This window comes from Xenopus laevis, chromosome 1L (assembly GCF_017654675.1).
Source record: "Xenopus laevis strain J_2021 chromosome 1L, Xenopus_laevis_v10.1, whole genome shotgun sequence".
In the NCBI taxonomy this organism is placed as follows: Eukaryota; Metazoa; Chordata; class Amphibia; order Anura; family Pipidae; genus Xenopus; species Xenopus laevis.
The window spans coordinates 198486319-198509945 of record NC_054371.1 but is presented as its reverse complement, the minus strand read 5'-3'; the positions used below and the strand labels follow the sequence as shown (position 1 = coordinate 198509945).

General features: G+C 38.4%; 1 protein-coding gene across 2 annotated transcripts in view; it reads right to left on the bottom strand.

Annotated features, from left to right (window-relative positions):
- Positions 1-17884, bottom strand: part of LOC108717687 (occludin-like) — a 34481-nt gene extending 16597 nt beyond the window's left edge. Inside the window, exons 1-4 of one of the 2 annotated variants that reach the window (XM_018264949.2) lie at positions 17510-17884; positions 13358-13450; positions 9431-10133; positions 8101-8262 (exon numbers count right to left, since the gene is read on the bottom strand). In XM_018264949.2, coding sequence (XP_018120438.1) covers positions 8101-8262; positions 9431-10133; positions 13358-13407 — 915 coding nt within the window. In that variant the 5' untranslated portion in view covers positions 13408-13450; positions 17510-17884. Of the gene's footprint in view, positions 1-8100; positions 8263-9430; positions 10137-13357; positions 13451-17509 lie in introns of both variants that reach the window. The other variant, XM_018264940.2, reaches the window with a different exon arrangement.
- Positions 17885-23627: the final 5743 nt, after the last annotated feature.

Below are 23627 nucleotides of genomic sequence, written 5' to 3'. Positions count from 1 at the left end.
AATACATTTCTTATCTTTGTCCCTGCTGAGCAGAATCTCTGGGTTTCATTACAGGCAATTGTTAGAATTGATACAATAGTTGCTAATACTCCAGAGATACTGCTGAGAAATGTATCAACTCAATGTTGTAAAATTGTAACAGTTCAGAATCTGCACCTGAATTACTGAGCTGTCAGATTTTGGAAAAACAGTAAAAAAAAAATAAAAAAAATAATGGAAAGTATTTGAAAAAAATGTCTTTTTTCCTATGATTACGTGTGGGATCACACAAAACGCGTTAGAATTGTCCGGTAAATAAAACTGTTTTACTTCACCGCTGTCTACTGATCTGTGCACACCGTAAGGGTAGTGTGTTTATTTCTGGGGAACAATCTAAAAACAACTGAATTGGAAAAAAGTGTTTGGAAAGTGAACAACCCGTTTAAGGCCGGTGCCAGGCCAATACCAACCCCCAACACGCTCACCGACTGCCGGTTGAGCTGAGGAACAGGAGGGCAGCATGTCTCTCATAAATGCTAAAGACCCATCTCAAAGAATAACAATTGCATTGTAGAAAATCCCTGCACAATCACCAGCTTTCTTGGATGGACACAGTACAATATTCTGCTTTTGCTTTTTTTTTTTTTTAAAGGATTTATACAAAAATAAAGAAAAAAAAAATAAAGGTTCAATTAAAAGAATTAAGGAGGGTAGGCAATGTTATTACACATCATAAGATACAGATTGGCAAGATAAAGTGTATGAGTCATAACAGTAAGAAGTTCAGAGTTAGAGTGAGGTCACATTTACTGTTTGTTTAGCCATATATTTATCTCAGTGGGGTGCAGGAGTTTACGATCTCTGGTACCTTATGCGTAGGCATCGTCCCATGTTAGCCAGATGTTGTCATACTTCTGGGGGCAGCCTCTAGACCAGTATGTAAGTTTAATGAGAGGCACTATTGCAACTATTGTTTCCCTCCATTCCTTAAAAGACCAGTAACATTAAAAAAAAAAAAATTAGTTTCTACTTAACAGAAAAAAACAACAACACAGTTTTAACTTTAAATTCACAAAGTCTTTATTAAGAAACGACAGCGATTCTCTGCTTGCTCTCCTCTTCAGGAACAGCGATAATCCATAGTGTGGCGCTTGATTTCTCCTCCCTGCCTTCTATAGGAGATAGCCAGGGAGGAGAAATCGAATGTCGCATGATGGATCATCACAGTTTCTGAGCACAAGCAGAGAATCGGTAAGTAATTTATTAATGAAGACTTTGCGAATTTAAAAGTTAAAACTGTGTTGGTGTTTTTTTTCCGTTAAGTAGAAACAAATTGCTTAAAAAAAAAAAAAAAAAAATGATGTTACTGATCCTTTAAGTGTTGGTACTGTGTTTGACAACCATCTCCTGATCAGTTTCCGAGCGTAAAATAGGAGTGTGTGAAACATAGCTCTTTGATTATTTTGGGGTACAATGTCATAAATAATTAACCAATGCATTTTTAATACCCTTGATGTTATGATTTACATTTTTTATTCAAGTCTGTGTTCTGAAGATGGGGGTGTGCTACGATTTGGGTTGCTTGTAAGAAAACATTTTTCAAATAAGTCCATGCAGAAGGCCAATGTATCATTCTTACAGTACAAGTGTTTTAGTCTGAAAACTCATGCGATGCATTTCTAAATGGCTGCAACGCTAACAAGTCAAAACAACCCAGCTCAACCAGAGGACACGTAAGGCATTCAAGCCTCTACTTGTCTCTCGGTGATGCAGGTCTCAAAGGGAATGATCAGGGGTTTCTGCTCCAGCTGAGCAATTTAAAGAGCTTTAAAGAGGTACTGACACCAGAAATTAAACTTGTTTTACATCTATCATAATATTGCTTTTAAAAGCAACATAAAAAACTTTGCCATAAAGTATTTGTATAATGCTTTAACATTACCTTATGCCCCATGTTCCTGTATGAGGGGGCTGCCATATTTGTGCAGTTAGCATTAGAATCTTTAACGGACAGGCTGAGATGGGACAGTCAGGTTGACAAAACAGTCAGGTTTAGGACCTTCAACTAATAATTGCTTACAAAAACAAACCTGCAAAAAACGATCAATGTTACCTATAGGTAACTTTTAATGTACATACATATTTTTAAAAGTATTTTTTTAGTGTCAGTATCACTTTAAATAATATATATGATTATCCTACCCTTTGTGTATTCTAGTTAAGGCTGAAAACTTCTCTTGTATTATATATTTGTAAGCTTGTGAGTAGCCATCTGCATCATAGGTAATTATTGCAAACGAGCTACTGACTGATCAATAAGAAGGCCAAAAGGTAGAAGCATCATATAGTAGAACTTTCAGGCTAAAAAAGGTGCCCATGAGAGTATGCCAATTCAGGACAGGCCTGTAAAGAACCGAAATTATCCTCCAATTGGGCACATTAAGGGGCAGATATATCAAAATGTAAGTTTAGATTTTAATAAATACTCACTATTCATTCTGATGGGAATTCTTGGAAGCGTATTTATCAAATGGTGAATTTTAACTTTCACCCATTGATAAATAGGCTTCTTAAAATGCAATTGGAATGAACAGAACGTAGGTGCGTTTTTATTTATTAAAATCTAAACTTACATTTTGATAAATCTGCCCATAAGATATCTGTTTCAATGAAGATCACATCATTTTGTGCATATAGTACAAGAAAAAAAAAGATCACAATGGATCAGAGGGACATGGAAAAATGTAATTTCTAAACATATCTTTACCACAGCACATTAAATGGAGAGCAAAATTGAGGGTTATCACACCTTACGCGTTTTGTAGCCCCAGGCTACCTCCTCAGCAGCATAGTACTCTCATGGCACAATGCTCCTTTCATATACAGTACAAGTACATAGATGATACACACCCCATTTAAAAACATGAATGCCTTACAAGTACAAATTCCTATAGATAGATCAAACATAACTCAAAAAACATTGGAGCACTGAGCTAGATTCCTCCATACAACTATATACACTGTTACTCACCCAAAACCCCACAGATTAAAATCAAGAGACAATCTAGTCATAACTTTCATTAAAAAACAATTTCTATTCTCTACTCACACTTCCACATGTCTTCAAATGGTAAATCCAGAAAGCCTCATATCTGGACAATCTAGTTTCAGTCACCCTTTCTAACCAGATACTTCCGTTTATCAATTATGTGGAAAGTAATACAAGATTTGCCCTTGTGAGATTCTAGAATACATTTAGAAAATTCTAATTTGTCTCTACTGCTGCCAAGATGTTCCAAACATTGAATACCTGCAGTTTCTGCTACATGTTTTCTAAACACAAATGAAGGAGTGTCCAAAAGAGAAGAGACGCTGCACATATCTGCGGAAATGAACCCACAGACAATATAAATATATACTTCTTTCGGCTACCAGCACTCTTGACAAAATCATTAAATGTGCCTGGGTGCGGAAACAGCAAAATTTTCCATACATGTCCAAAACGATCCGCACTCACAGGGCTTATAAAAGATTATTTTTTTTATTTACAGAACTTCAAACTGAAGTTTCGGCCCAAACAAAGGCCTTTCTCAAAGTACTGAAATAACAGTGAAACAGCCTTAAATCTGCATTTTGGCAGGAAAACAGCAGCAATGACCATGACGTATTTGCTTAGTCACGATACATCAACCACCATACATTATCACAGTGGAACATCTAATATAGTATATCCAAAAAAAAAAAAAACTACATACATTTAAACTTCATCAAATAATACACACAAACAAAATAAACATGTCTGTTTTCCCGACGTTTCACTGTGATTTCAGTACTTTGAGAAAGGCCTTTGTTTGGGCTGAAACGTCAGTTTGAAGTTCTGTAAATAAAAAAAATAATCTTTTATAAGTCCTGGGAGTGCAGATCCTTTTGGACATACATATATAAATAATGCACATGTTCCGCACTCCGAAATACAAAGGCTCAACCTGGGTGCTAATCTGAAAAAATGGATACAAATGCAGTGTGGCAGCACTCCAAGGATTTTGCAACAAGATAAGGTTTCAAATAAAGCAGGTTTATAAAATTAAATTTAATAAACCTGCCTTTATTTGACACCTTATCTTGTTGCAAAATCCTTGAAGTACTGTGCGTGTAGGGGTGCACAGTAATTTTTGTATATACCAATTATCCACATTTGAAAAAGGTCCAAATGTGGACCGAAACGTCTGGTATTTGATACTATGCAACAATAATTTATTATGTTTTTAAAGGGAGTGCTGGTCTGAAGTTAATTGGTTATATATATATATATATATATATATATATATATATATATATATATATATATATATATTTTTTTTTTTTTTTTTTTTTTTTTTTTTTTCATGGAAGGGTGGATCTGCTTAGGGGTGTCAAGTGGACACCTTTAGATGTTGGTAGTTCCACAGTGCACAGGACAACATTTTGCATTACAGCAAGCTACATCATAAAGATTCATACTGTGACTATTTCCAATGCGGAAAAAGCAGCCGAGATGTGTGTGCGTAAACAATGTGCCTAGGTAATGAAACTCCTAGCCCCGCCCAGAAACGTTCCTTTCGGGCGTGACAGCATCTCAGCTGTACAATAAAGGTATAAGTGAGAGATGTACCGTATCAACATGTGGCTTTAACCTTTGGCAGCATTTAGAAAAACAGTTTAATTTTATCAAGGAAAAACAAATACATTCATTTGTAGCTGCTTCTGTACCAATCCTGTCTCACTAGTCAGACACCACAGTGCAATTATACCGTGCATGGATTTCATTTACATATGAATAGCAACTGCTTTTATGTAAAACGGCTCAACACACAAAGTACAGGTATGGGATCTGTTATCCAGAAAACCTCCATTTTATCCAAATCAAATTTTTTTAAAAAGGATTTCCTTTTTCTCTGTAATAATAAGACAGTACCTTTACTTTAATTATTCCTTATTTTAAAACCAGCCTATTGAGTTTAATGCTTACATGACTTTTAGTAGACAAGGTATGAGGATCCAAATAATGAAAAGATCAGTTATCTGGAAAGCCCCAGATTCCGAGCATTCTGGATAACAGGTCTGCACTCTGTCTCAGACTTCCACTTCACGAGTGCTTGGCCAAGTAAATATGTATAATGGTTCAAGAGGGACCAGCACACCGATTTATTTTTAAAGTCGCCAAATATTTATTACATTTCGAGAGAGAGAGAGAGAGAGAGAGAGAGAGAGAGAGAGAGAGAGAGAGAGAGAGAGATTTATATGTTAAAATCTCTATTAAAATGATAGATATATATTTTAAGAGATTTTAAAACATATTAAATAATACAGGTATGGGACCTGTTATCCAATGGAGTCAATGGGAGCCAATGGGAGCCATTCAGTTATTCGGAGCTTTCTGGATATCGGGTTTCCGGATAAGGGATCTATACCTGTATTAATAGATCTCTATATAACTATCTATATCTAGATATCTATTAATATTATATAATACTGTATATGTTAAAATTTCTATTAAAATAATAAACAACTAGTTGACAAAACAGATTAATAGGTGAAATTGCTCCATTGTCCTGTTAGTCTGACAGTGTAAGATAAACATACAAGGCCTCAGGGTTTCAGTGTAACCGCCTTTGGTGCCACTCCCTTATTTCCTAGGAAAGAATAATATGGGATGTTCTTCTAATCTATAAAGTGAAGACAGTACCACTGTAATTTAAAATGAAATCTGACAGTGTGCCCATTGTTCCCTGGATGCTACTGCACATGATTTAAGATGTAATTTATGGCTTTAATACTAGTGGGCAGGGAAAGGAATTTTATTTTTGGCCCAGGGTTCCAACTTTGAAGGAGACCTGTGTGTATTATAAATCCAAACCTTAAAGGGACAAGGAAAGTCATTGTAATGGAGGCCCCCAGCCAATGTACCTTTTATAGCAGTATTGCACCACCATCTTTACTCAGTTCCCAACAACTCCTTGTCATCCTGGAGGCCCATGGCAAGAGCACTATAGTAAAGTCACAAAACATTATATAGCGTGCATGTACCAGGCCACATTCACCCATAGCTCATTCTGCCCTCATTTCACTTTCTCTTCTGCTCTCCCATTATCTGCAATTCTCTGCCTTGCCTCTCCCCCTTCCTGTTCTTTTCTTTCCTCTTAATCTCTTCCTCATATCAATTCTCTCATGCTCTATTTTAATTTCACTCGTATCTGCTTTTTTTCAGATTACAGCAGAGAAGATTACTTTGAGGGTTAACTGGTAAATTTAGGTGGATCTTTCTGAGAAGGCTTACTTAGTTTTAACCTTTCCTTCTCCTTTAAAGGGGTTAACATTTACCGTGATGTAGAAATTCTGAGACACTTTTCAATTAGTTTTCATTTTTTTTATTTGTGGTTTTTGAGTAATTTAGCTTTTTAATTCATCAGCTCCCCAGTTTGCAAGTCTGCAATCTGGTTGCTGCAATCTGGTTGCTACAATCCAATCAAATAGTGATTTGAATAAGAGACTGGAATTTGAATAGGAGAGGCCCTGAACAGGTAGAGGAGTAATAAATAACAATACATTTGCAGCTTTACAAAGCATTTGCTTATAGATGGGGTCAGTGACCCCCCATTTCAAAACTGGACAGAATCAGACGAAAGGCAAATATTTAAAAAAAGAATAATGAAGACAAATTGAAAAGTTGCTTAGAATTGGGAATTCTAAAAGTTAGCCCACCCCTTTTATTTGCTCTTCTCATTCCATTTAGTTGATCTTTTTTACCTCCAGCACTTAAGGTGTATTTTCTCTCCCCTTCCCCATTTATTAGTCCAGCATTTTTTCTTTTTACTTCAATCTTCGGTTTCTCCTATTCCCACACCCTCCATCATCCACTTTTAACCTTTTCCCTTTTTTTTTTAGCAGAACATTAACGGGGGGGGGGCTAAAATGGACTGTTATTGTCAGCAGCCAAACATATCGACACTGCCTGGTGCCCAGAGTATACCCTTAGTCTCCCCAGAAAGCCTTTTTCCATTTTCTGTACATAATCAGTTTGTGTCTTCAGTGCCCCAGTCTCTTGTGCAAACATACGGAGATACGGAATTAACCCATAGCAACCAGTGTGTAGCATTTACTGATTACTGGTTTAAAATTAAATATCTTATTAGTTGCTATGGGTTACTGTTCCTGGGCAAACAGTGCCTTTCATTACGTACGGGGGATAGAGTGGTTAAATTTGACTTTTTTCTGGCATATGTGAAAGATGGGGGCATACTCAGTGCTACAGGTAACCAGATGAAAAGATGGATTAATCACGGAAACTTTGCACCCAACAACCAAATTGTTATCTACACTCCTAATCTGATCGTGGGTGCCACGGGGCATGCCTCAAATTTTGTCACTGTCTAAGGCTGATGTGAAGAAAATAAATAAGTACTTTGTAAGCACACATATATGCACCTTTTCCCCATTAAAAGGGGTGGTTCACCTTTAAGTTAAACTTTTAGTAGGTTATAGAATGGCTAATTCAAAGCAACTTTTTAATAAACCTTCATTATTTATTTTTTTATAGTTTGCTTTTTTCTTCTGACTCTTTCAAACTTTCAAAAAGGGGGTCACTGACCCCCTCTAAAAACAGATGCTCCATAAGGCTACAAATCTATTGTTATTGCTACTTTTTATTGTTTTTCTTTTTTTTTTTCAGGTCTCTCTTATTAATATTCCAATCCCTCCACAATCAGTTGCATGCAAAAAGCACCATGACTCACACTTTCAATATAAGAAAGCTGCAAGCATTGAATTGCAACTGAAAACAGCTGTTCTAAATTTGCTTGTCCTGAACTGCCTGAATTCTTTTGCATCAGTTTTATATAATGCAGCCCACCAATCCCTGGCAGCAATTCTCCTGGGCTCAGTTTACTAGATAACCATGTGATAAAAGGCGAAGCAAAAGTTTGCACTGGGACAAAACAGACTAGACCATGTACATATATATCCCAAGTAAATAGAAAGGAGTTACTTCATCTTGAAATTAAAATTAGGTAAGCCACCATCCTTTTTAGGTCTCTAAATAGCTTCTAATGATATACAGATAGTTTTTACTCATTCAGGACTCACCCATTGTTCAACTTGAGGATCTCCATCTTCATGAACGTGGTTTTTCTTCCAGAGGATGTTTGCTTTGCCATACTGACCGATCTTTTTTCGGGTTTTTACAGCAAAGAATATAATAATGGCAAAGGCCACAACAATCAAGAACCCCAGGACTATGGCAATTGCCTAGGAAAGAAAGGTAAAACAGTCTTGCAACAATCAAAACCTGTAAAAAGTGCTACTTTGCCAAGACATTAAACAAGAAAATCGCCACAAAGATGTGTTCCTCTTTTTAGTAGTTTTAAAGACTTCTAGATTAATTGTGCAATGTGTTAGCTTCACTATCACCATTAATTTCAATATACCTACAAAGATCAACTAAACTTGTTTTGCCCATGCACCCCCCCCTATCTGTGCAACAATTTTTAAATGAATTTGCTTTAAAAAATAAACGGAGAACTAAAACTAAAAACATGGCTAGAAATGCTATATTTTATGTACTGAACTTATTGAGCTAGCCTAGAGGTTCAGCATCTGTAGTAGTAACAATCCAATCCTACAATGTTGTCACGGGAATTGCTCATCTTGAATTTTGTTACATGCTCAGTGGGCTCTGAGCAGCTGTTGAGAAGCTAAGCTTAGGGGCCGTTGCAAATCAAGCAGAAAATGAGGTTGGCCTGTTATATAAACTTAGGCTACAGGGCAGATTATTACATTTTGATACTAATTATACTGGAGTCTAAACTGCCATGTACCAATAATCAGATTTACTAAGATTTATATTGTGACATTGTTCTATATAAACACAGTATATTTTGTGTCAACCCCTAAGCTCAGTAAGTGACAGCAGCACAGAGCATGTGCAGTGAATCAGCAGAAAAGAAGATGGGGAGCTACTGGGGCATCTTTGGAAACAGATCTTTATGGGGCATCTTTGGAGACACAGATCTTTACTGCTAAAGGGCTGTGGTTGCCTCGGGCTGGTACAGAAGTCCAAAACATAATGTACAACATTTCTACCCTACTTCTTTAGTTAGGCTTTAGTTCTAACAAGCAAAAACTTGATTACAAACATTTATTCATTAAACAGAATATGCTCAGTTTCTGCCAGTCATTCTAAAATGCCCCAGCTGCTTATCATCACTATAGGATTTCCATGCTCACTTTATCAGATTACTTTGGTCTACAGGGCTAAGTTCAATCAACATAGCTTTCTCTGCACATAGGATTCCTACTATGTCAACGACACTAGAGAAAACAAACCTATTATAAATGTGTAATAAATCCATATACAGTATCTCTAGATGACATGTTATATAAGAATGTTGTTTTGTAAACAAAGTATGGTACCTACCTCTTGGGGCTCTACCACACAGTAGTGATAAAGATATTGATTCACAAATACTCCGGTTTGTACTGGGGAATAGAACTGGTTGCATATTGACACAATCTGGGTGTAGAAAGCAGATCCAGAAGCCTGAGCTACAGGATTTACTCCTATGGTATAAACAATGGTGGCAATGAAGACCATGCCTCCCATAATTGCACAGACGATGATTACAATCAGGTAGAATTTTCTCGAGGTGGCAGTATGGTTCCTTGTTACAGTCATTATGAATATCACCATAGCAATGATAAAGCAAAAAGCAGCCATAGCAAGGATGAAGCCTTTCGCTGCTCTCGGGTCAGTATAATTTCCTCCATATGCAAAACCCATGCCCATCTGTGAGCCTCCAAAGCCATAGCCATTGTATCCTCCACTGTAACTGCCGCTCCCGATGCCATAACCCATGGACTGTCCAGTGATGTCGAGATCCCACGGTAGAGTTGAAGCCACACACGCAAATATGCCAACACACATGACCACAATGAGAATAGACATGATTTTTATTATACCAGGAGGGGAGCTCCACTTGTAAAAATGCTGTATTTCATCTTCCGGGTAGTAAGAGTAGGCTGGCTGTGAGTGCATCTCTCCACCATACACAGCTTTACTAGGGGCATAATTTGAGGGTCTACCGTACATGTCTCTGCTTGGTGCATAGCTTGATGGTCTGCTGCTGGGAGAAATGGAAAAATCAGACATGGACGGGCAAAAGTGCCTACAGAGATTTAAAGTTATACTGAAGCCAAAAAAAAAAAAAAAAAAAAAAAAAGACTTCTCAAAATAATAATGTACATTAAACGTTAGCTATAGTTCATGTTGATCATTTCCCCAGTCAGGTTTAGGAACTTCAAGTAACACTTATAAAAGCAGAACTGTCCCTTCTCAACCTGTCAAGAGTTTCTAATGATAACGGACTACTGCAACCCCCCTCATAGAGGAACACGGGGGATCAAATAGGTAATGTAAAAACACTGGGCAAATACTTTTATCACAAAATTATAAGTACCATGCAAACACAATATTATTTTTATTTTTAAAGGACCAGTCACATAAAAAAAATAAAAAGAAATCCTGTGAATGTTGGGCAGATAATGTTTTTTTCATTTTACAGGTACGGGACCTGTTATTTAGGATGCTCGGGACCTGGTGTTTTCCAGTTAAGGGATCTTTCCATAAGTTGGATGTTCATACGTTACGTCTACTAGAAAATCATGTAAACATTAAATAAACTGGTTATTTACTTTTAAGTAAGAATGAATTCTTAGTTTGGATCAAGTACAAGGTACTGATTTATTATTACAGTGAAAAAAAAATTTAAAAAATTTGGATTATTGTGCTGTCCTGGGATACTATACCATCTATTTACCTGTCCCTAATGTGACATATTGACTGCTATTATTGATAAGTCATTTACAAAGCATGACGTATTAACGCACAGGTAGCCTAATCCTCATGCAGAAACACAAGACTGTAACACAATGCCACTTCATAGGGCTGTTTCATTTTGTGGAGCCGGTTGTGCAAGATTCCATTCAAATGCATTCAAACCATACGCATTAGGATTTGCAGAGCGCATGAGCAACTGCAAAACAGAAACTGGCTGATTCCGGTCAGTTTAAATTAGCTCATCGTGAAAGGTAAAGAATCAGTAAATCAAGTCTGTCCTTGTAAAAGAAAAAAGTGGATCAGCACCTTTGGCAACGGAGTCGAACTCAACAGAATCGAAGAAGAATGGGAGAAAAAAAGAGAAAAGCGACATATAGTGTAATATTTTTGGAAATATTCATTTACACCAGATGCTTATGTGCAAAAGATTTTTTTTTTATATATATATATATATATATATATATATATATATATATATATATATATATATATATATATATATATATATATATATATATATATATATATATATATATATATTTTCGTTGTGTTTGTTCCCCTTTTTTTCCAAAAATTTTTTTATGAATGTTTTTAAATATTTATTAAAACGTATTGCACAATATACGTCTTTATTCCATGAGGGATCGATCGGAGGAACTGAGGAGTCGTAAAATAATACTACGCACATGCATGTTGAGAATTAAATATTAGGCACAGTCCCCGAAATGGAGGACTAAAACAAAAGGAATTTTTTGAAAAAAAAAGGGGAACAAACACAACAAAAATATAAATATATATATATATATATATATAAAAATCTTTTGCACATAAGCATCTGGTGTAAAACGAATATTTCCAAAAATATTACACTATATGTCGATTTTCTCTTTTTTTCCTCCCATTCTTCTTCGATTCTGTTGAGTTCGACTCCGATGCCAAAGGCGCTGATCCACTTTTTTCTTATATGAACTATTCTACAGTTGAGAGACTGAATTAGGACCGGCAGGAGGGGACTAAAACTAAAGGACTGAACTTTTTTCATTTCTGGTGCACATTGTGCTTATTGGGCATATACTGCATTTAGAGAACTTCTGTATAAATCTGTCCTTGTAAAAGCAGGCTCTTATTGTACAGGTATGAGACCTGTTATCCAGGATGCTCCGGACCTGGGGTTTTCCGGATAATGAGAATTTGTTCTGTCATTTTGATCTTCACAGCTTAAGTCTACTAGAAAATCACGTAAACATTAAATAAACCCAATAGGCTGGTTTTGCTTCCAATAAGGATTAATGATATCTTAGTTGGGATCAAGTACAAGCTACTGTTTAATTATTACAGAGAAAAAGGAAATTTTTAAAAATGTAGATTCTTTGGATGTCTATGCAAAACTGCCTTTCCGTAATTCTGAACTTTCTGTATAACGAGTTTCCGGGCAACGGATCCCATACTGTAAATATAGAACAGCAGTTCATAAAGGTTTGCCTTTATAATAAGGTGCTGCTACTTGCTCAATAGCAATCAGGCATTTCCACTAAATTCTGTACTATACTGGAGTATAAAGTGCTACTAAATTAAAAAATGAAAATAATGTGCAAATGTGTGAAAATAGAAATGCATGCAACATCTACACCACCCGAACGGAGATAATATAGTTCTTGCAGGACACTGAAGACCCTGATTTTTAGCATCTGCAGAGAGAGAGAGTTTCTTTGGATATGGAAATATAGTGTAATTTGCTCTAGAACTTGAACCCCTTGTGTCCACAAGATGAGTAATAAAAAGTAGCAATAACAATAATGTGTAGCCTTACAGGGCATTTTGTTTAGATGGGGTCAGTGAACACCATTTGAAAGCTGGAAAGAGTGAGAAGAAGACAAATCATTCAAAAACTTTAAAAAAGTTATAAAAGTATAAACGTTACCTTAAAGGGAACCTGTTAACCCAAAAAAATGATTCCAAATATTATTTTATCATTTTAGTCAAGCAAACTGAACTTTAATTATACTGTAAACATTTTGTGAATCTTGTGTCCTTCCGTCTGGGAATTAATAATAATAGCAAGCAGGCAGGAGCCATTTTGTGGAGACTTATTAAGTCAAGCCTTGCAGCATCTCAAAATCTTGTTTGTGCACCAGAATGGGGGATCTGATGTCCATCCTCATTCACTGGTTACACAACTAAATGGTGAAGTATGTGGACATGTGGGGAGTGCAGTTACATCTAGTGCTGAATGGAAAGTGAAAGTAATTGCCAAATGCCACATGAGGTTGTTTCTCTGCCTGTGTATAAACACAGTCGGAGAAACAGAAGTTCTTCATCAATCAAGTGTGAAAATATGCATTTTCACACCAAAATCAGTTGTGCGCAGGCCATCGCTTTGCGAGTCAGCATACTTACACCTGAGTAGATTGGAGTGAATCAGCTGTTTCTGTTCCTACATTTAAATGCAGGCAGAGAAACAGCCTAAGAGGAAGCAAACTCTGCAGAGAAAAAAAAATATATACTTACTATTCCTCTGGGTGATATGGCGGGGGACTTTCAAATGGCCTGGCGGACATGTTGTTGCACAAGTTTCACTAGAATACCACAAGAAAGAGAAACCTAAAACAGAGAGAAACAAAATACGGTAAGTTTTCTTTGTTCTTATTATAGAAGCAACAATATACCTCAAATCTAAAAGGGCACAATCAAAATTCAGAAACAAACAGATGCCCGGCACATGTGAAAGATTCTAGTGGAAAGTTGTTTTTAACTCTTAAAACACCGGCAATGGAAGACTTGTTTGGTTTTCCTTTTATATTCAGCAGGTCAAGGGAAGGGTGCATCTTTCTTCTTAAAAGAAAAAAAAATGTACCATACCCCCCTGTCATGATGTCTTTATAGAGAAGATGCCAGCAACTCACATTTCATCTATACACACACACACACACCTTGCTTAAAAAAAAAAATAGACATTTAATGCACATGAATCCATTAATGTCAAATGACTATATGAGGACATATGTACCATATAAACAATTATTTAAATACATATCACCAGATACACCAGAATTTAATACAAGAGACTATTTTAAAAGGAGACAAGAATGTGTCAGTGCATTAAAAACTTTTAGATATAGAAAAAATGTGCTTTAAAAAGTAGCGTTTCTGGTCACTTTATTGAAAATTTCTGCAAAAACCCTACTAGTCCCGACCATCTTTTCCACTTCCTGCTGCCTCTTTTCCAATGCTGTTCAGGGGAGCCGGTGGCACTCAGTACATTGCACTGTAGGATAGGAACCAATCAGCAGCTAGGCTGACCTAATAGGAACTGAAGCATGAAGCCTGTCTGTGCTTGTGTAACTGCAGGGCTGTGATTGGCTGTCACCCTCCTACTGTGCTTCCGGCAGGGACCGTTAGGACACGTCTACCCTTCATTTGAAACACAGACAGGGACCAGAGAACGTCTATAGGGAGTTTAATTAAAGGGGCTAATTTTGATGACTATTCATTTATAGTCATAAGTAAAACGGCACCACATAGTATACATCATTGTCTACAAAATTAGGGTTATTTTTAATAATGGCTTAACAGTAACTATGGAAGGCCCTTGTAAATAAGCACTTCACAACAGCAGAGTTCATACCCAAGAAGAAACGGGGATTTTTCGAGTCAGAATAAAGGGGCTGTGCGGAACAAAAATGTAAAGGGAATAGAAATGCATTAAGGTATTTTCCAGGCATTTCAATGGCTCCTGGTACTTTATTGGCTGGGAGTCATTAGTTTCAATGGTAGAATTAGCACATAAGTCTCCAGTTTCCTACCAAAGGAACAACCCTGCTGTGAAACATAGTGCAAGGCACAGAGTGAACTGGGAGGAAAGGGAAAAGGCCGCAGCAGGGAGTTTCTGTACTTCAATTGTATTTCAAGTTCTTCTATTAAAAGGTCAAAAGACCATTTTGAGCAATATAACCCCCTTTATATTACACTAGGGTGCATTTTAATCCACATAGGAGTGGCTTAGTTGAAACATTTACTTAATAAGGCAATTCCTGCAAATATTACCGATGTACCAAATTGTACTGGGCAGCTGTGATATATATATAGATAGATAGATATAGAGATTCTTTGCAATCTCACCCTATACCCCCTGTTGGCTTTCAGTGTCACATCTTAATGGAGCCCTGGTATTATTACTGTAAAGTTGCCTGTAAGACCAGCAATACATGACTGTAAAGGAGAAGGAGAGGCATGTTATACTTGGGGGTGCTTACTTTTGGCACTCCCAAGTATAACAAGTGATCGCATTTCTTACCTGACACCACTGGCTGGTGCTCCTTTCAGCAGAAAACTGCGCTGGCCCTGGGTTATTGCAGCGAGCACCACAGAGCTATCCTCTTTCTGCTTCATTTTTTGCGTGGGTGCACAGTAGACCAAAAAGCAGATATTTCGTTCTACTGCACATGCATTTGCCCCAGGAAAACGATCACTCCATGATGCTCGCAAGAAGAACCCTGGGCCAGTACAGTTTTCTGTCGATAGGTGCACTGGGGTGTCATGTAAGTGAATACATTAACTTGGGGGTGCCTAACTTTTGGCACCCCCAAGTAAAAAGTAATTTCCTTCTCCTTTAAACAGTGCTCAAAGGGCACAAAACGGAGACAAAAGTGGGGCGAAACACAGTTAGCAGTAACAGCGGTATAAGTGATACATGCCCCCCTCTAATGTTGCCCTGCTTTCTTTATATCCAATCCATTGCGAAGTATTTGAGGAGTACTAAAACGCAGGCATGGGATCCTGTAACCCATTAATCAGAAAGCTCAGAATTATGGGAAAACCATCACGCATAAGTCCATTATGAGCACAAAAAAAAAAAAATTACAATTATTTCCTCATAACACAGTACCTTGTGCTTGATGCAAACTAAGCTGCATGAATCCATACTGGTGGCAAAACAATCCTATTGGGTTTATTTAATATGTCAAAGATTTTGAGCAAAGTACAGTGATCCAAATTATGGAAAGATCCCTTAACTAAAAAAAACCCAAGTCCCAAATAATAGATCCTATACCTGTAGTATAAAGTGCACTGAAGGCACAAAGTAGTAATAAACAGCACAAGTGCCAGATATGCAAATTCATTCTATTAAATTCTGCCTATAAAATATCAGTTCCTCCTCAGTGTTTTGATTAAATAGCGGATTCTTGACAAATTACTCAGCAGCGCAAGGGCAATTAAAATGTACTGCCTGAGCCAAAACAATATGCAGCAATGGGGGAGGGTGGCGATATTCTTAGGCAAAAAGATGTAGTAACTAGTAATATAACAGAAAAATGTGTCAAATGCATTGTAGCCTAACAATGAGTACCAGGCCTTACCATATCGATACATTTGGATTTTAATTTCTGTAACAAAATAAAAATGTTCCCGACAATTCTGCCCCACACATGATGAAACAAAATGCATCGAGAGTTGTCACCCTTACAGATCCAGGGACTTAAGACCCAGAAGAATTTGAGTCAAAAATACTGGGGACCATATAAGCGGGATGGATACTGACCTTTTCAAGACATTTTTATGGCCGTGGTAAAAATGGGCAAAAAAGGGGTGGACCGTGATGCAAGGGGGTGGTGCCATGATGCAAACAGGGGCAGAGCCATGTCGCGCAATGCAATAGCCAGAAGGCAAAGAAAAGGTAAGTTTGGAGCAGAGGGCCAAGGGCTTTTGTTAAGGGTATTAAAAATTTACCGGCAACTACATTGCCGGTAAACTTGTAATACCGGCCCCAGCCTTGGCAGGTGTTTTACCGGCTAGGCTGGTAAAATACCGGTCAGGCGGCAACCCTAGTCATGGCATTAAAACACTGCGGTAAGTGCATTTCTGAATTGACTGTGCTTCTTCTCCAACATATTTATATTTAGATCCTCTTCATCAGTGATCCCCAACCAGTGGCTTGTGAACATGTTGCTCCCGAACCCCTTGGATGTTGCTCCCAATGGCCTCAAAGCAGGTGCTTAATTTTGAATTCCTGGCTTGGAGGCAAATTCAGGTTGTGAAAAATACAGGGGTACTGCCAAATAGAACCTCTGATAGGCTGCCAGTCTACAAAGGGATAACAAATAGCCAATTACAACTCATATTTGGCATATTGGTGCCCCTGGGAACTTTTCTCTTGCTTGTGTTACTCCCCAACTCATTTGAATGTGGCTCACAGGTATAAAGGGAGATCACTGCTCTACACGGTGGGATGAAGTCTGTGTACTCCGTGAAAATCTACTTCCTAGAAGGAAACTCCAGCAACATGGAGTCAGTGCAGCTGCTGTGCTTTCCCTGTTATAGGATCAGAGCAATAGGAAATGCATATAGCGGTTTTCCTAAAATAATATCAGCAAGAGATAAAATTATTTATAAAAAAAAACAAAAACCTCCCTGTTTCCTTAGTTTATTAATGGGTTGGGGCGGGTTTTTCATGTGTTTATTTTACAGGAGCTGCCATGTTGGTTCCCTTACTGCAGTAACTGGAAGACATAGGAAAAAAAAAACTAAACAATGGTAAAAGTAGTAAAGATTTAAAATGAAAGGGCTCCCACAAACCACAACAATACATTGTATCACAGAATCCATAATGACCCTATATAATCCCCTCTAAAGCCGGAAGTCACTAAGAGGCAGGATTCTCACCTGTTACTCTCCTGGATCTCCGACCCCCTAGACCTGGTTTGTCCACAACACCCGGTTCCTTAAATGACTTCTCCAGTCTCAGCAAACACTGCAAGTTGTGCCTCGGTTTCCCCCTACCCCTGTTCCAGCTTCGATCCTCCCCCCGCTCTTCTTAGGATCAGGGCGTGGCGGGAAGGCTGCACCTGAAACTCAGTAGGGAGAACAAACTGGTTTCTCCAGCCCCACAAAAGCGCGCACACAAACAGGTTTCGGCCGGTGCTTTGTGAGCAGGTCCCTGTTAGGAGTAATAAGTCAGCCGTGTTGCTCTCATGATAACAATACGCCAGTGGCTGCCGTGTACATAGAGAGGGCGTGGGCCGTGATATCGTGTGGGGTCAGAGGAGAGTTTATATTACCTGTGAGCTTTGACACTGGCAAATCATTGCTTCACTAGTGGTTTGGCGCCTCCGCTAGGCAAATACTTTATTATGGCGAACTAGAATTTCTTTTGAAGGGAAACACTACCTTCAGAACACTCGGCTAACTACAGATGATTCCTACATGGCCTAGAGCAGTGATCCCCAACCAGTGGCTCATGAACAACATGTTGCTCTCCGACCCCTTGGATCAGTGGCACTAGTTGTTACTGGGCCCCATATCAAATTCAATTTAGGGCCCCAAAATATTTATAAATTGGCCTATTTTACCAAGATATATTAAAATTGCTAATTAATTAGGGTCTCACTGGGCCCCCTACACTCCTGGGCCCCCCTGCAACCGCAGGGTCTGCTTCCTCTATAGTTACGCCCCTGCCTTGGATGTTGCTCTCAGGGTCCTCAAAGCAGATGCTTATTTTTGAATTCCAGGCTTGGAGGCAAGTTTTGGTTGTATAAAAACCAGTTGTACTGCCAAACAGAGTCTCCTATAGGCCGACTGTCCACAGGGCCGCCATTAGAAATCACGGGGCCGTACAACAACATTTTTGCTCAAGCCCCGCCCTCCACATCCCAGTTAAAAGACCACACAGACATCAGCGCTAAAAAAATAACCCCCCCGCACACACAAGTTATAAAAAGCTATTGATGGTCAGGGCCCCCTTATAAGTTTAAAAAAAAACATTGGCGTCAGGGCCCCCCTTACAAGTTAAAAAAAAATTGGGGCCTCAAAAATTGATTTTTAAAAAAAACATTGGTGCCAGGGCCCCCCTTACAAGTTAAAAAAAATTGGGACCCCAAAAATAGATTTTTTTTAAAAAACATTGGCGCTAGGGCCCCCCTTACAAGTTAAAAAAAATTGGGACCCCAAAAATTTATTTTTAAAAAAACATTGGCGACAGGGCCCCCCCTTACAAGTTAAAAAAAAATTGGGGCCTCAAATTTTTTTTTTTTTTTAAAAAAAACGGTGCCAGGGCAACCCTTGCAAGTTAAAAAAATTGGGACTCCCCAAAAAATATTTTTTAAAAAAATATTGGCGCCAGGGGATTAAGAAAAAAAACCACAAATTGGTGCTCAGTAGAATTGAACTCATGGCTTCAGGACTTCAGCTTCGCCTCCTTTCGTGACTTTCGCTTCAGGACTTTAATTCCGGCTGTTTTCTTGACTTTGGGTCTTTTCACTGCTTCAGGACTTCCGTTGTTTTCGTGACTTCGGGTCTTTTCGCCACTTCGGGAGTTCGGCCTTTCGGCACTTCCGCATTTTCGGCTGTATGGCTGGCTGCAAGATCTTCAGCCCTGGCAAGGGGGGCCCGGCTCTTTCTAAACTACAGCACTGCCATGCCCCCCTTCATGCCCCGGCCACTTTTCCCCCCCCCAGATGGCGGCCCTGACCGTCCATATTGGGGCTATGGAATGGCCAATCACAGCCCTTATTTTACACCACCCAGTAACAGTTTTCATGCTTGCGTTGCTCCCGACTCCTTTTACATGTGAATGTGGCTCAGGGGTAGAAAAGGTTGGGGACCCCTGGCCTAGAAAGCAATCAACTTAACGTAAACATGAGTAAATATTTCCTTTTTCCTTGTATGAAACAGTCTGCTTAACTGTTTATGCATGTATAATTTCTGTGCGTTTCAAAAAGGAAATAAAACTTACCTTTCAAAAAAAAAAAAAAAAATTCCCTTTTACCAGGTGTATATTACAGATTCGGTGCATAGCTATTTTTTACATATTTTCTAAATATTTATTCTTTTCCCCATCTTTTACGATAAACATAACCTTATCGCTATATTTCACCTTCACTCTTCTACCTTGCCCATTCATATATCCCATTGAGCCATTGCCTTTCATTCACTCCTCCTTTCCACCCCCTTCAACCGCAATGTTCTTATTCTCCCCATTAAAGGGGTTGGTCACCTTTACGATAACTTTAAGTATGATGTAGAGATAAGATATTCTGAGATAATTTGCAATTGGTTTTCATTTTTTATTACTTGTGGTTTTTGGATTCTACCATGTAGCCATTAGTGATGAGCAAATCTGTCCTGTTTTGCAGAAAAATTCACGAAACTCCGAATTTTAAGTAGGCATCAAAAATTGTTTTAGGCATGACACACTCTAAATTTATTAAAGTCAATGTGCGTCAAAAAAAAATTCTCGGTGACTATTTTGTCTTGGCGACTTTTTTGTCTCGCCGATCTTGTCCAAATGCATTAAAGTCAATGGGCATAAACATTTTTTGGATGCGTCAATTTTTTTTTTTTGTGTGGCAAATTGTTGCCACAGTTTCTAATTTGCAGGTGGCAAAATTACGGTAGTTCGCAGTAAATCCATGCCTGGCGAATAAATTCAATTCATCACTAGAAGCCCTTGAAGAATGCCGCAGCAGAGGAAGCAATATGATTGCAATATACAGGTACATAAATACCTTACAGCACAGCCATTAGAGGAATATATATATATATATATATATATATATATATATCTATATCTATATATCCCCTTCATTGTAATCGGCACTCACCACATTTTCAACCAAGGGCTGGGTGCTCACCATAAGTAACACAATTCCCAGTTAGAAAGCACTCACGGCGAGTCGCTCACATAAGCGTTAGAATAAAATTGTATACTTTATTTTAATCACTCATTAAAATATATCGACGCGTTTCGATTTGTAGTAGACGATCTCCTATAGATCGAAATGCATCAATATATTTTAATGAGTGATTAAAATAAAGTATACAATTTTATTCTAACGCTTATGTGAGCGACTCACCGTGAGTGCTTTCTAACTGGGAATTTATATATATATATATAATATATATATATATATATATATATATATATATATACACACACGTACCATTACTGTATAGCACTTATCCCTCTGACCACTTGAATGTCTCCTGTTTCTTTATATTCAACTTCATGCTTTGCCAATGGGCTGCAGCATTAGGCTAGGGCCACACGGTGATTCTGTGCTGGGCGAGTCGCTGCGGTTTTTAAACCGAAATAGCTTTGTTAACTTTGGCGCTGGCGTCAATGCAAATCGCGGCGAAATCGCTGCGCTAATTCACACGCGGCGATTCTTTTTCTACTGTCGCCCGGAAACGCCCAGCGAGGCAACTTCGGGCGACAATAGAAAACGAATTGCCGCGTGTGAATTAGCGCAGCGATTTCGCCGCGATTTGCATTGACGCCAGCGCCAAAGTTAACAAAGCAATTTCGGCTTAAAAACCGCAGCGACTCGCAACTCGCCCAGCGCAGAATCGCGCCGTGTGGCCCTAGCCTTAGAGTTTTGTGTGTATTCAGTTTATCAAAAGTAAATAGAATTACAGAGTAAAGTTGATAATGTTTTGGAGGTTGATATTATGGAGTACAGATATTACATATCTTTATTTGAAGGAGTGTTTGCATAAAAGAAAGTACAACATGACACGGTGCAAATATAGCTATAAAGTGTCATGTTTTGTAATTAAACAAACCAAGGTCATTGCTGTATTTTTGGGCCATGAGGAGCATCTGATTGTGCTTGTCTCTGCACTGATCACTGTGCCAGTTTGGGTGCAGATAGAGGGAATGTATTCTCATGTCCCCCGAAATTTGCTCTGTGTGGCTTCACCCAGGCGTGACGCACTTTTGAACAGCCCGGACTGGAGACTCATGGGGGAATACAGATGTCCATACTCTCTTCCATATCGGTTCCAGAACTTATTTCCCTGAGTGGGATCAGTTATCAGGAAACCTATTATACAAAAAGCTTTGAATTACAGGATGGCAGTCTCCCATAAACTCCATTTTATCCAATTAATCCAAATTTTTAAAAACGATTTCCTTTTTCCCTGTAATATAAAACAGTAGCTTGTACTTGATCCAAACTAAGGTATAATTAATCTTTATTGGAAGCAAAACCAGCCTATTGGGTTTATTTCTTTTCTAATGATTTTCTAGTACAGTTAGGGCTATTCCACACGGGGAGATAGCCACGCGTTTGCGGTCGCGGCGTCAAAGCGCTGCGCCAGTCGCCGCGACCGGCGCAGGCGACAGTTTTGTATGGGCGCCTATGTAAAAACGCCTGTGCTAACCACACGAGGCGATGCGCTTTTCAACAGTCGCCTGAAAATGCCTCGCCAGGCTTTTTCAGGCGACTGTTGAAAAGCGCATCGCCTCGTGTGGTTAGCACAGACGTTTTTACAAAGGCGCCCATACAAAACTGTCGCCTGCGCCGGTCGCGGCGACTGGCGCGGCGCTTTGTCGCCGCGACCGCAAGCGCGTGGCTATCTCCCCGTGTGGACTAGCCCTTAAAGTATGAACATCCAAATTACATCTAGATCTGTTATCTGGAAAAGCCCAGGTGATTAAATTCTACCTGCTGATGAACGTGTCCGAAAGCAGTAACCCATAGCAACCAATAAGATTCTTGCTTTTAAACAGGTGACCATTAAATTCTACCTGTTTGTTAAACACCTTTTTTCACAAATTAAAGGAATTGTTCAGTGTAAAAATAAAAACGGGTTAAATAGATAGACTGTGCAAAATAAAAAATGTTTCTAATAAGGTAAGTTAGCCAAAAATGTAATGTATAAAGGCTGGAGTGATTTGATGTATAACATAATAGCCAGAACACTACTTCCTGCTTTTCAGCTCTCTTGGTTTACACTGACTGGTTACCAGGCAGTAACCAATCAGAGACTTGGGGGGGGGCACATGGATCATATCTGTTGCTTTTGAATCTGAGCTGAATGCTGAGGGTCAATTAAAAACTCACTGAACAGAAATGTACCATGTGGCCCCCCTTCAGAGTTATAGAGCTGAAAAGTAGGAAGTTGGATTCTGGCTGTTTTATTAGACATCTGTTCACTCCAGCCTTTATATATTACATTTTTGGCTAACTATATTAGAAACATTTTTTATTTTGCACAGCCTATCTATTTACACAGTTTTTATTTTCACACTGAACTATTCCTTTAACAGTAGGCCAGGGGGCTCCAATATTACTAATTCAATTTATTGAAATAGTATTTTTATAGTTTTAACATTTATGACTGTTGTTTTAAAGGCCCAAACCCAGCATAGAAAGTTGAAGAACATTTTCAATAAATGATGCTGTTTGATAAAGTTTATCTACCTCTGCAACCATGCTAAGCAAGATAGCCAAACAATTGCATGATTTGGGTGGCACAATTACTGGCACCTCCAAGTTGTACAAATATCAGGGGCCAGAGACACACAAGTGGTTAGGTAAAATCAACCCCTATCTGGCCAGTTTAACACTTTCTAGAAGAATGTAGGGAAACAAATATTATGTGTAGATTGGTTTTTATATATATAACCATAACAAAATATCAGAAGAAACCAATGAACACAGTAGCTACACTTTATATATAACCAGGTGGTCCCATCCTAATATGGATAATATAAAGACTGTTTGTTGGGCACATTATAATTTTAATCATTAAAATGTACAAAATCAAATAAAGACATAAACCAGAGTGTTAGCAAGGACAACTCACGAGAAAACAAATCTGAAGTAGGGGGAATGGTTTGAACTTGCTGCATTGTAACATACATGTGAGCTCAGTTCTGCCATCAACCACTGGAAATCACCTTTATGAACATAGGGGCCACACCAGATAAACACAACATGCAGCCCTCCACAGGTATGGGACCTGTTATCCAGAATGATTGGGGGCTGGGGTTTTATGT